The sequence below is a fragment of the Triturus cristatus genome, chromosome 10 (assembly GCF_964204655.1).
Source record: "Triturus cristatus chromosome 10, aTriCri1.1, whole genome shotgun sequence".
In the NCBI taxonomy this organism is placed as follows: domain Eukaryota; kingdom Metazoa; phylum Chordata; class Amphibia; order Caudata; family Salamandridae; genus Triturus; species Triturus cristatus.
Genome location: NC_140593.1, coordinates 414,827,364 through 414,840,615, shown reverse-complemented (window position 1 = coordinate 414,840,615; position 13,252 = coordinate 414,827,364). Strand labels below are relative to the sequence as shown.

The 13,252-nt window shown below is 41.1% G+C and overlaps 1 protein-coding gene across 6 annotated transcripts in view; it reads right to left on the bottom strand.

Annotated features, from left to right (window-relative positions):
• ACBD5 (acyl-CoA binding domain containing 5) overlaps positions 1–13,252 on the bottom strand; it is a 319,177-nt gene that overhangs the window by 242,422 nt on the left and 63,503 nt on the right. For all 6 annotated transcript variants that reach the window (XM_085631746.1, XM_085631748.1, XM_085631752.1 and 3 more), the window contains exon 5: positions 6,234–6,348. In XM_085631746.1, coding sequence (XP_085487872.1) covers positions 6,234–6,348 — 115 coding nt within the window. The remainder of the gene's footprint in view (positions 1–6,233; positions 6,349–13,252) is intronic.

Here is a 13,252-nt window from a genome sequence, read left to right as displayed (position 1 = left end):
GTCCTTTAAAGAGGCATTTAAAAGCTCCATTATCATTACTAGAATGGAGGGATTCAACTGCCCTAAAACTTGTGGAGGTAGGGAATCAAGTGGCGAGCCAGATTTAGTGCTTGAAAGGAGGTAATTAAAGGAGGTGGAGTCCATGGGGGCCCAGGTAGCCAGTTTGAAAGAAGAACTAGGATTACTTAAAAAATCTGATCAAGCAGGTGCCTCGCTAGCATTGAGTGATTCTGCTACTTCCGACTTAACATCTTTTTTGTTTTTTACTTTGTTGCCCCATGTGTATGTTTTCAATTTTGTCATGAAGAAGAGAGCAAGTTCTTCGCATTGACTATGTGAAAGGACAGGGGACTTTGTCAGTTTTTGGCTGCCAGAAAGTTCTTTTACTACTTTAAAAAGAGTTTTAATGCAATGTTGTGACAGTAAGATTCTTTGTGATAAAAAATCTGCACGGGCTGCTTTGCATAAGCTATGATATGTGCTTAAAGCCTTTTTATATGCTATTTTTGTGTCTTCATTGTAGTGCTTCCTCCAATGCCTCTCAAACGCTTTAACCTGGATTTTACACTTTTTAACCTATCCGTGAACCAGGGAGCCGGACGCAGATGTTTGTTGGGAGATTTAGATGAAAGGGGGAGGCATAAATCTACTGCTTCCAAAAGCCAGTTATGAATAAATTCATGATCTTTTATGAAAATTAGTTCGAGATTAGATCTACTATTGATCAGAATCCTATTGAAGGTTGGAACAATAAGTCTAGCTCAACTCCTCGATTTTCGCTCTGGTGCTGTACAAAACGAAGTATGGGAGGAAGCCATTTTCAGTGTAAATGGCACCGCAAAGTGATCAGACCAGGGTAGGGGAAAGGAAGGGAGACTACTTCGTTCAGACAGATTGGAAAAGATGGGGTCAAATAAATGGTCCTCTGCATGTGTGGGATTAGAATTGCACAATCACAGATTCAACACCCATAAGTCAGCTATAAGTGAAGTGCTTCTAGGGCAACTTGAGTCCTTTAAATGAAGTTTGAAATCACCCTGTATCCACAAGTACCGGAAGTTATCCATTGCCCTCACAATCCTAGATCTGGAAGTATCTCTGGGAGGAGGCGAGCACAAGCCACCAGCAGGAACACCACCATCATGCGTACATTGAGCTTTGGTTCCGACAGGCTCCCAAATAGTTCAATTTCCTGACGGAATTTAGAGAGCACCTGCTGCAGGTGTGACAGATACACCAGGGTGTCATCCGCATACACCGGCACCATGTGCGTGGTGGCCTGTCATGGTGAACCCCCGCCTTCCAAGGCTTTCCTGATACTAATCGTCAGTAGCTCTACTGCCAGTGCAAACAGCACTGCCACATATAGTTAACTGAGATTTGGACTGGTTTTAGTTGTTACGTGTTGATTGGATGATATTAGGTTACCAGATGTGGCTGAATGCTGGGATGATCTAGCATTATATATTTTTTTGAGAATGGGGTGTGTTTTTGTTTATACCTTGTGGATGTACCGAGGCATGTGGTGGAATATGAACTCTGGGGAGGAGGACAAGTCAGCTATATAGAATTCTAAATAGAGCTTTCATTTAGGAAAAGGGAGGTTGTCACAATGCCAATGTGGCGCTCTATGAAGGAACCATTAACAAGCATTGGCATAGCCAATAGGTCTCGCCTTTGGGACCTTATAAGTGTTTAGCCATGCAACACCTGATGTTGTTGCACCAAGGATATTGTGCTGTATAATTAAACACTTATAAGGTCCCAAAGGCGAGACCTATTGGCTATGCCAATGCTTGTTTTAACAAATTACTTTAGACCCGAGCTATGATTTAAGTAAAAAAAGAACAAAGGGGCAGAGAAAGCACGTGAGAACGACGCGTTCGCTGCAAAACAATTTTTGTTTCGAGTCGTTTCCCTTCATTAGCCCACAATATGTTTTAATAAGATTGTTTTAAAAGCTGCAGCCACAAAAAAAAGCGAATGCCCCGAGTATAGATAAAAATATATATATATATATATATATATATATATATATATATATATATATATATATATATATATATATATATATATATATATATATATATATATATATATATTCCCAGTCAACTCGCAAAATCTCCCTCTGGTGCGAGAAAAGAGCCACACGAATCCAGTTTCCAGAAATTCTTGTTTATTTCACAGGGCAAGACGCGTTTCGAGCAAACAAGCTCTTGGTCACATATATATATAAAAAACTTGCAGTAGAATCGTTCGGGTTCTTTGCCAGATAATTAACGTGGAATTAATATTTCGATGTGTATACAGCTAGTTCAAAAAAAATATATATATATACCGTGCAAGTGTTTAAAAACGTCAGGTTTCCATCGTCCTTCAAACAGAGCAAACTGTAAAGAAAATATAGTTCACGAAAAAGAAACCAAAAGCGCAAATGTGTCCGACATCTTTTAATGCAACAGGCAAAACAATAAGGGTTAGGAATTGAAGAAAACAAATACTTTTCCTCCTCCCTCTTAGATATCACGTGTTTACAAGTTTAGTTTTCATAAAAAAATCAATCTCCAAACAATGTCAATTTTTATCGTATTTTTAACTCAATCACTCACACATGAGCTGTATTCAGTGGACAGGAAGACGGCATCACGACATGGAGGGTTTCACAAGTAAGCATATGATTCTGTGCTTTGAATAAAGAGCGTGAAAGAGACAGAGTGGCAGGCCATCGCCGAGTCAACAGCCTCAGGAAATTGAAAGGAAAGGTAGCGTGAAAAAGGCAAGAAAAGAAAGATCACAGCGGGAAATTGAAAGAAAAGGTAGCATGAAAAAGGCAAGAAAAGAAAGATCACAGCAGGAAATTGAAAGGAAAGGTAGTGTGAAAAAGGCAAGAAAAGAAAGATCACAGCGGGAAATTGAAAGGAAAGGTAGCGTGAAAAAGGCAAGAAAAGAAAGATCATAACTGGCTATGTGGGAAGAAAAGAGGAGAGCGGGTGGGATTGGGAGCTGAATAACAGTAGGCGCTGGGGTAAGGCAGGCTCAAGGAGAAAAGAAACAAGACCCGCGGTCGCGAGACACGCTCTGTGGTGGGGGAGGGGCATTGAAGCACGAGCAAGACAGAGAGGTGGAGCGAGGCGCGCGCGCTCTTGGGAGAGCGAGAGGAAAGCCAGATGGCGCCTCTGCTCGTAACTGTGCGCGTAACCGCATGCTCTATGCCACACAAAAAGCTGTGGTCGGCTTTTTAAAGCCCACTCACTAAATGTCTCGCCAGCGCATGCGCTGGCTCAGGCGAGACCTAAAAAGGAGTACTTTAAGAACTTTTACTTAAGATTCGATAATAAAGTTGAGTGAGAATTCCAATGATAGCTCTGAAGACATGCAAGATAAACACAGCAAAACAAATGCTTCTGTTGGTAACCGAAAGGATCCATGTTGACATATTTTAAGGCTGTTGGTTATCTAAACCAGTGGTTATCAGCTTTTGATGTCTGTGGACTCCCCCTAGATTATTACTGGAACCAAAGGATCTCTACTGAGTCATGAGACACATCTTATTTAATTCACAAACAAATAGAGAGAAAATCAAAATTTTCATTCTAATTTGAAGGTTGAAGCTTTTCTAAATTAAATTGAGGCCAATCATCATACATAGTGTCTTCTGTTTGATGCACTTGCTCTGCTCCCACAAATCAATCTGAGCATATGAACCTACTTTTTAACCTGTAGTTTCAAATTCCCAAACAGTTAAAGTAGATTTAAAAATGTTCAACTTTACAATTTGCTCCTTTATTCATGTATACTTTGTAAATCTGTTAATATTATTTGATTTTCTAAGCAGTAAGGGACGCCTAGGGTCCTCAAACCACACGTTAAGAACCAGTGATCTAAACGATCCATGACTGATATGGTTCTACATTTTTGTAATTGAATTATCTATGAAGAATTATTTTGTAACAGGCTGTATTATGTTTTTAATACAATTTGTGTTTTAGAATGCTTGGAAGTTAGGAATGTTCTTTTGACTCCCCTCCAGTAGTAATTCTTTATTGTGGCTTTATAATGGAAGTATGCCTTAGATGCAATGTCAACAATGCTGGACGCAATACTGGGGGTTAATGTACTGTGCACCACAAGGTCCTAGAACTGTGCTGGAGCTGAAGGATCAGCATTGTCAATGACAATTTGTCAAAAAAACAGGTTGTGCCGATTCAGGTGTAAGAACAGTACTAGATAGTCTCGGGGGCATTCCCGAAACATATTTTGCCAGTATATGGAGCAACACACCCTCAAAGGCCTCCACCTCACTTGACATCGTGAAGATAAAGGGCACAAGCTGTCAGATCACTTTTTTGCTTCTGATCTGATGATATATTGGAAAAATGTATTAAAGATAAAGTTTAAACAAACAAGTGGCAATAACGTTTACAAAAAATATGCATGATCTCAAAACTATCTAAATTTAACTTGTTAAACATGGAATTGGCAAACATATACACAGTCAAACTTACTTTGGCAGTGCATGAGTTTGAAGCTGAGATGCATAAAATGACAAGATGCAAGTTTAGCATCCATATATATATATATATATATTCACTTAAAAAACCATAGGTTTCACACATGTTATAGTTAGCTGTACATTTCACTCGTAAAAAACCAATGAAATTCCACGTTATAGTTAGATCAGGTAACTATAACTTGCGCGCCCACAATAAACTGCTGATGACGTCACATATTACATCACTCATGACATGGTCAGTGACATCACTCATGACATCAATGATGACATCTGAAATTACACATTGTGGATTGCGGTCGCGCAAGTTATAGTTACCTGATCTAACTAGAACGTGGAATTTCATTGTTTTTTTACGAGTGAAATGTACAGCTAACTATAACATGTGTGAAACCTATGGTTTTTTAAGTGAATTTGCAAGGTTTTGTAAATGATAATTCCTAACTATAACGTGTGTGAAACCTATGGTTTTTTCAGTGAATTTGTACGGTTTTTTAAATGCTAAGTTATGTATTTATTTTTTATTTTTTTTCCTGGTTTTTCACTGTGCGCACACCCTGCGCGCACGGTGCGCGCCTCCCCTTTTTTAACACTGTAACATTTGTTTTTTTCTGCCTTGTGGGTCCTTTAATTTATTTAATAAATGTGATTGTTACTTCTTTATTTTATTTTTTTCCCGTGCGCGTACGGTAAGCTTAACGTACGCGCACTCCGCGATTTTTTTAAAAAAACTATTAAATGTATTTTTCGTACTTTTGGGTCCTTCTTGGACCCCCTGACAAACACTAGGGGGTCTGCAACTCTCTTCGTTGCCCTCTTTTCACGTTCCCCACCTTTGTTTGTCAGTGCGAGAGACAGAAAATGGCGGCCGACACTTCCTGATTTCGACCGATTCGAATGTTTACAGTCATGTAACCACCAATCAGAATTGAGCTCGCGCACGGCACCGTACGCGTACGGTAAGCTTACGGTAAGCGCACGGAGCGCGCTTACAGATATATATATTGATTTAAATGCTATTTTCTCAGGACCTACTGAACAGATTTACACCAGACCTACAAAAGGCACATCCTTGACCTGAGGACTACCTCTCTGCCAAATTTCAAGTAATTCTGTTCAGCCGTTTGGGCTGTAGCTCGGACTAAAGGTCCTATGGGAAAATGCATGGGGAAAACGCGTTTTGGGACCCCCCTTTTTTCTCAGCCCCCGCTTGACGAATCCCCCCGAGACTTTCAGGGTAGGAGCGGAGCGTAGCGCCCCATTAGTTTTGAAAATTTCGCGAGGATTCGTCGACCGGCGCCAAAGTTATTCCAAATAGAATGTTGCGGATTTCCTATGGAAACACGGTCCTAACTAGAACTATCTACTGGCGACCGCCAGTAGAATATAGAATATATTATATATATATATATATATATATATATATATATATATATATATATATATAACTACACATTAGTTTAATATGATTTTTGATTGTGTGGAATACAGAGTAAATGTTTAACATATAATAACCAATTTACATAAAGATCTTCATAAAGAATAAATCCAAAAATAGTATCTGAACCTCCCCCTCAACAACACTGGTAACACAAAGTGATTTGCGAAAACACCGCTTTAGGAATATCAGGCACTAAATTAAAACAAATGATTTGACTCAAATAGCAATCAATAATGGGCACAAGTGTAGCAACATAGAAGCAATCTATATAAGTCACCCCACCTGACGTTAAACCAGATCCTCGGCCAGGCCTTTTGTCTTCCACTATTTCATAAAATGGGCCAATCACTTGAAGTAACTCTTCCACTTTCTCGCTGATGGGCATGCTTTCAAGGATCTATATGTAGTCAGAAAACAGCATGAGTAACAACACCTAAAAAAATCACTTGGGAACAGTTGTAGTTAAAGTGTTTGAGTGGTAACACGTACCATGATAGTACTGCGTGCTTCAGTCCATACATCACCATACTCACCTTTGCTCGGCCACTAATTCACATTATCAAAAGTCAATACTAGTGCAAGAACATGCACATAAGTGAGTGGCAACAATATTACATGGGCTAACCCAAAAAATACATCATTCGCCCCACCTTCAACAAGCCAACAGGTACATTTGAAAACATAAACTATACATGAATGTATTCATATAATATAAATTAGGTGAATATCCAATAAGACTCCATTCAAGAAGAGATGTGAGATGATGGGTAGAGGTAGGCAAAATTACAACAAACACACACAAGGTGATGGAAGAAATGCTTGCAATGTGCCTAATCACTGGAAATCCCTCAGGGACGCATCCCAGACCATCATTCTTTTGCCCACCATGCCACCTCAGTTTGGACCCTGCCATATGCAAATCAGTCTTGACCCTGCTGCAATAGGAACAGCCCAGCCCAAACTGCCAGTGCATAGGGCAGTTCTTGTTTTGCTCTTCAAAGATAGTTGTGCTTCATATGGATGATGCTCTGTGACAAGTATAATGTCTATGATGGGAGTGATTTAATTCCAATCATTTTTAACTAATTCACGTAAAACATTGTGTATATAGTTTAATATTGGGGATTCTATTAGAAGAACTTGACGAAACATTAACTTCTGTAACGGAGGGTCACCGGGAATAGAAGATTTCCCATATGAATTCATATACTGATGCAGTTAATCTTTGACATTTATATGTCTTAATAACCTAATAATAACAATGTTTTGCTACTACCCATTGTAGGCATATATTAATGAACTGGTAACAATTGGTTTTGGAGATAGCTGTGCTGTCAAGCCAAGACAAACGTGTGCAAAAGTTCCCAACTGAATTTTTTTTGACATTTTGTATGCATAATAAAACAAGCATTTGCAATGCAATAGATCTCGCATTATTAAAGATTGGGCTATTGGTGTTGCATTATTTAGAAATGCCAATAGCTCAAACTTTAATAATGCGAGACCTATTGCATTGCAAATGCTTGTTTCTCTTGTGTGTCGACCAGCAGTTAGGCATACCCCTCCCCCTATGTCAGACTCACCTCCCGAACAGTGTGTGGTCATCATCTCCAGATTCCTTTTTCTTCTTTTGGTAACCTGCACTATTTTAGGGCTTTGTGAATTTTATGTTTTGTATAGTTTCTACACCGTATTTCAATACTCATATCTCTTCTAGGGAAGTCAAGAGGGTTGGGTGTGAATCCGGAAAAGTCTTCAAGCAGCAAAACTACTCCTACAGATAAGTAACCATTTTGTTTTGCAGCGTGACTCTTTTCTGGATTCACATGCTGTTCAATAACTACATAGCGGTATTCCCTCCACCCGGAAGGTTGGGAAGAAGTAAGTGTGTGTTAGCGAACAGGTGTTTTAAGGCATTCTGTCCCACTTCAGCTTCCTTGTTGACCTGAATGTCCATGTAGTAATATTTTGTGATTGTGTTGCTGGACACCAATGTCACCACCATGTGAATGGCTTTTTTTTCTTACTGGACTATGCAGTTAATCTGTCTTCTAATGGACTCGTGATAAATGTAGCATGTTTGGAATGTCTGTACTATCCATCTTGCAATGGTTCCCTTTATGACTGCCATCCCCAGGTCTGCAGGAGAAAATAACAAAATATTTTTTGCCTTCCTATATTGTTTTATTTCTTTTAAATGGTACACAATTGCTCTCCTAATGTCCAGTGCATGTGCAGACTTCCCAGGGATTCACCTGCTTGTTTACCTCTTCCACAAGACCCCGCTTTACTTGGCAGGGTTGTTGCTAATGTGACACGAGTTAAAGAGTCAAATTGTTTTGTTGCACAGTCTGCGTAAACGGAGAACGGTCTTACACTGGAAACCACTACAAAACTTTCCTCTGGCCTGCAAAGCTCCCATTGCTTTTACTGTTTCATTTGTTACAGTGAATTGTCGACAACACCGCTGAAAATATTTTCAACCATGAATGGCGTGCCAAAAATGTTATCTTACACTCCATAGTTAAAACTAGAAATTCTTTGCCTTGAATGTCTGTGTAATATTATGCTTGCAAGCCGCTGCCTGCTGGGTGTATGGGCTGAATCAAAAGACGACGTGAAACATGTGTTCACAATAGTTTTCCCTCTTGTATCCATGCTGTTGGCTCTTCCTTTATATTAATCTGGCAAATGCTGTACGATCTCCTTCATCTCCCGCATTGCCTATCGCCATACAAAATAAGCATTGAATCTGAATTAGCTATCCTCTATTATGCAGCTGCTGCTCTTTTCATCTTTTTTCCTACAGCCTTTTAGTCTTTGAACAGACAAAGATTAAAAACACTACGTGCATTAATTTTTTTCACCAATTTGTGATGCCAGTTTGGGCAAAATCTAATTGGATTATTTTACATAACATTTAAATTCGTTAAGATGTTGAAGTGACCTATATAGCAGACAAACTCCCCAAAACATGCATTTTCCAACACTCAGGTAGTCCCAGATGTAAGAAAAGCCGAATTTCCATGTCACGCTCTATCTCAATATGTTCCCCAACCACCCCAGTAACGAACGTCTGTCTCCAAAGTCTTGACATCCCCAGAAGCAAACCTTAATCCCCAATGTCTCAAGGATGGACACAGTTAAAGGTTGTCTGTTGTCCCTTTTCTCCTTTGTTCTACCTTAAGGGACTGCTCTAGCAGAAATGACAAATTGCGCTCCTGGTCTGATTAATAAAAAAAGTCTGAAAATCCATTTTTCTTTTTAGATTTCTTCCCTGGGAGCTCTTAACGCTGAGAGGGCCAGTGTGACTGAAAAGCGTTGCACTGGGTCTGGGCCTGACTGAGGAGCTGTGAAGTGTAAATTAAAAACGTATTGGCCTGTGAACCTGGGAACAGATGATCTTCTCACACAACACCAACCAGGGACACAGCAGCCGACCCTTCTAACGAGACCTTCCCTGTTAAGCTTGGTTTATTTTGTAAAAGTATGTCTGACCTCCAGAAGTAGGCGGTTTGTGAAAAAAGCCTTAGTTACCTCAGATACAGTAACGGCCTCGCCTTTCGAGTGCAGGTAGGAGCGCCGGCACTCGTCCGATGCTGGTATCATGGGTGTGTTCACCTACTGTGGAGAAGTACTACTGCCTTCGCCCAAATTGGCGGGAAACCTGCTGCACACAAACCTATGGACCATCCACTGCGGGCGACCAGTCCTTTCCCAGCTCACAGCAAGGATTTCTTTCCCACCAGTCAGTGAGTGATCAAGTCCTTTCTGTGCTATTATAATAGGGGGGGGGGGGCGGGGAGTGTGTCAGAGCCACGCAGAGAGCCAATGTTAACTACCTGGCCAATTAAAATGGAAGGAGAGCACTTAACCAGCTCTAAAAGGAGCTCTTAGGAACATGTTACCTGCCATGATCAGCAGGCGCGGTGTCCCCGGGAAGCTCTCGGGCGGCACCTGACATCTCGCAGCCGCGCCAGGAGAGTGTGACAGATCAGAGCCGAGCTATCATCCCGCGGCGCCGACGAGAGGTGGGCGCAGGGCTCTCTGGCAGAGGGATTCCCCGGCTCCAAGCTTCCAAGATGGGGATCCCCCGGTGTTGCGCAGCTCGCAGACGTCACCCGCGTCTCCTTCTCTGCCGTAGGCACGGAGGGAGCACTGGCTTCTCTGCGCAGCAAGCAGCACTATCTGCAGCCATGCCCGCCTGACGTGTCAGCGGGGTTCAGGTTACAATTGCAGCTCTAAATCCTCGGAGGGGTGAAAAGAGACATGCCCTGGGTTGCCAGTAGTTCACGAGGACTGTAGGGGTTCGCATAGCTGTCTCCTTTTATTAAAGTTAATGATATTTAGATTATAAACATTTTGACGGCACTTAGAGGTTGGGGATCGGCTTTCACTTACATTAAAAACCAGGCACAGACTGCAGCCTTCATTAAACAAGCTGCAGTGAAATGTAAAAAAAAAAAAAACACGCCCGCGCGCTACAGCCAAGCATGTGATTTCAAGTATCACGCCCATGTCTGGGCACGATGATTGCTCTTTCCATGGCCTATTGGTGTTTATTACACGCTTGGTGCGCGTAATAGACACCAATAGGCCATGAGAGGAGCTATGCGGCCGCCTTCGGCCAATTGCGTGCAGTCTTTCATTAAAAGACGCACGCAAAGACCAATGGGGGAGCACAAAAGGAAAATCACACGCACAAGCATGTGAGATTCCTAGGTCAGTGTTGAAACCCCGTTTTTCACCTACTAAATGTCACGCGCTGCGCGAGCACTGCTACGCAGTGCAACACTAGGCGCGGGACCTAAAAAATTGCACAGGCCTAATATTGAATCCTGTACTCAAAGCACGTACAGACACCCTGTTATGCTCAAGCATTGGATACATTATTACAGAACCAAAGAGGGTTTTGTTGAGAATTAATGCTTTATAACATTACATCAAAAGAGCACACAGAATAAATGGTCAATTTTTTAAGAATAGAATTGCACAGAATATCTAACAAGGTGATATACCAAACAAAAATTTGAATAGGAAAGGCGTTGTTCAACCACTAAGCTAAAGCTACCAATTACATAGATAGCATAACCCCCTATCCGGGAATTTCCATTGACTTATTTATAGCTACCCTCATTCTTAAGTGTTGACTGAAAGATGAGGAATGGCTTAGTTCTCAAAGAGTAATCCATACTGAATGTACCATTTGTCCTTTTACTTCTTCCTGTGGATATGTTTCAGGGTCGTGAAAGGAAGGAGGATCGACTTTATTTACTGAAGCTGCCCCTAGATTTTTGCTGTGCAGCTCTGAACTTAAAAACTGCTAGTGAAGCTTCGTAAAAAAGAAAAAGAAAAAAAATGCGGTAGGTTGAACTCTTCAAGGCAATAACTGTACACTCTACAGGATGAAAACCAAAGGAAATGAGGCCCAAAGGTGATTCCGATTGGAGATTTGGCCAGAGCCTGATTAATTCTCAACAGGTATTTTGCTGATGTCATATGGAAAAAAACTTCCACCCCCCTTCATAGCAAGTTTACTGCACCCATTACGAATACAAATTACAAGTATATTACAGGTACCGTACAGATTGTATCTGAGTAAGAGAATCACTCTCATTCCACGATAAAGCTGGTCATACAAAATTATGTCTGAACCTTTGGCTGAGCTACCGGCAACAGCATGGAGACAGTGACAGACATATTTATGCCAGTGTATAATAAAAATCAATTATTCCTCGAGGAATATATCAAGTGTCCTTGCTTGAGACAACTACACAGTAAGCAGCTAACAAATGCCTCAGATGAGAAATGCTACTTACCAGTTTGCATCTGTTCTTGGCATGTAGAGCTGCAGATCTACACACTATGCATAGATCGCCATCTTGTGTTGGGCCCGGGTGTTTGCACTTGTTTTTGTCCTGGAAAGTCTTTGGAAGTCACGAAGTAGGTGACTCCTCCTTAGGATCATAGTGAGCATGGGCATCGGCTCCATCCTCAGATTGTTTTTTGCCAGCAGGGAAATGATGGAGCTTTGTAAAAAATAGGAAGATGACCTTGTATGCTGTATCTAAATAAGATAATTCTGGAACAGATAAAGGAAGCCGTGGAGGCAGGTGGGCGTGTGTAGATCTGCAGCTCTACATGCCAAGAACAGATGCATACTGGTAAGTAGCATTTCCCGTTCGAGGCATATGAGCTGCAGATTACACACTATGCATAGATTGTATAGCAGTCCCCCTCCTTAGCGGCGGCCACCAGTATCTGTTGCAGTAGTCTGAAATAGGGTTTTGAGTACAACTTGGCCCACACTAGCTTGTTGTTTTGATTGCACATCTACACAATAGTGTTTTGTGAATGTCTGCGGCGTAGACCATGTAGCTGCTCTGCAGATGTCATCTAATGGAATATTCCCTAAAAATGCCATAGAATCCCCTTTTTTTCTTGTAGAGTGGGCTCTAGGAGGAACAGTTAAAGTAAGTTTTGCTTTGTGGTAGCAAATTTGTATGCATTTATCAATCCATCTGGCTATCCCGGACTTTGATATGGGATTGCCTTTGTGTGGTGGTGAGAAACAAACAAAAAGTTGTTAAGACTTTCGAAAAGGTGGTGTTCTCTCAATGTAATAGAGCAATGCTCTTTTAACATCTAAAGTATGTAGAACTCTTTCTGCGACTGTGTGTGGCTGCGAGAAGAATACGGGCAACTCCACAGATTGATTGAGGTGGAAGGGAGAAATGACTTTAGGGAGGAATTTAGGATTAGTTCGGAGAACAACCTTATTGTGATGGATTTGTAAGAAAGGTTCCTGAATAGTTAGTGCCTGTAGCTCACTAACTCTTCTTAGAGAAGTTATGGCCACTAGGAAAGCAACCTTCCATGTTAAGAATTGTAGCTCACATTTATGTAGAAGTTCAAAGGGAGGTCCCATTAGTCTTCTGAGAAGGATGTTTAAATTCCACACAGGTGAGGGTGGAACTCTGGGAGGAATTATCCTTTTGAGTCCTTCCATAAAGGCTATGATGGCAGGTACCCTGAATAGTGATAAATGTTGTCTATTTTGTAGATATGCTGCTATGGCAGCAAGGTGTAGCCTAATAGACGTATAGGCTAAGTTGCACCTTTGTAGGTGTAGTAGGTAGCTTATGATGTGTTGGATAGACACATCTAGGGGATTGATGTTATTGTTATAACAATATAACACAAATCGTTTCCACTTGGCTGCGTAGCAGGCTCTACTGGTAGGGCGTCTAGCTTCCTTAATGACGTTCATACAGTCAGGAGGAAGGTTAAGGTAACCAAAT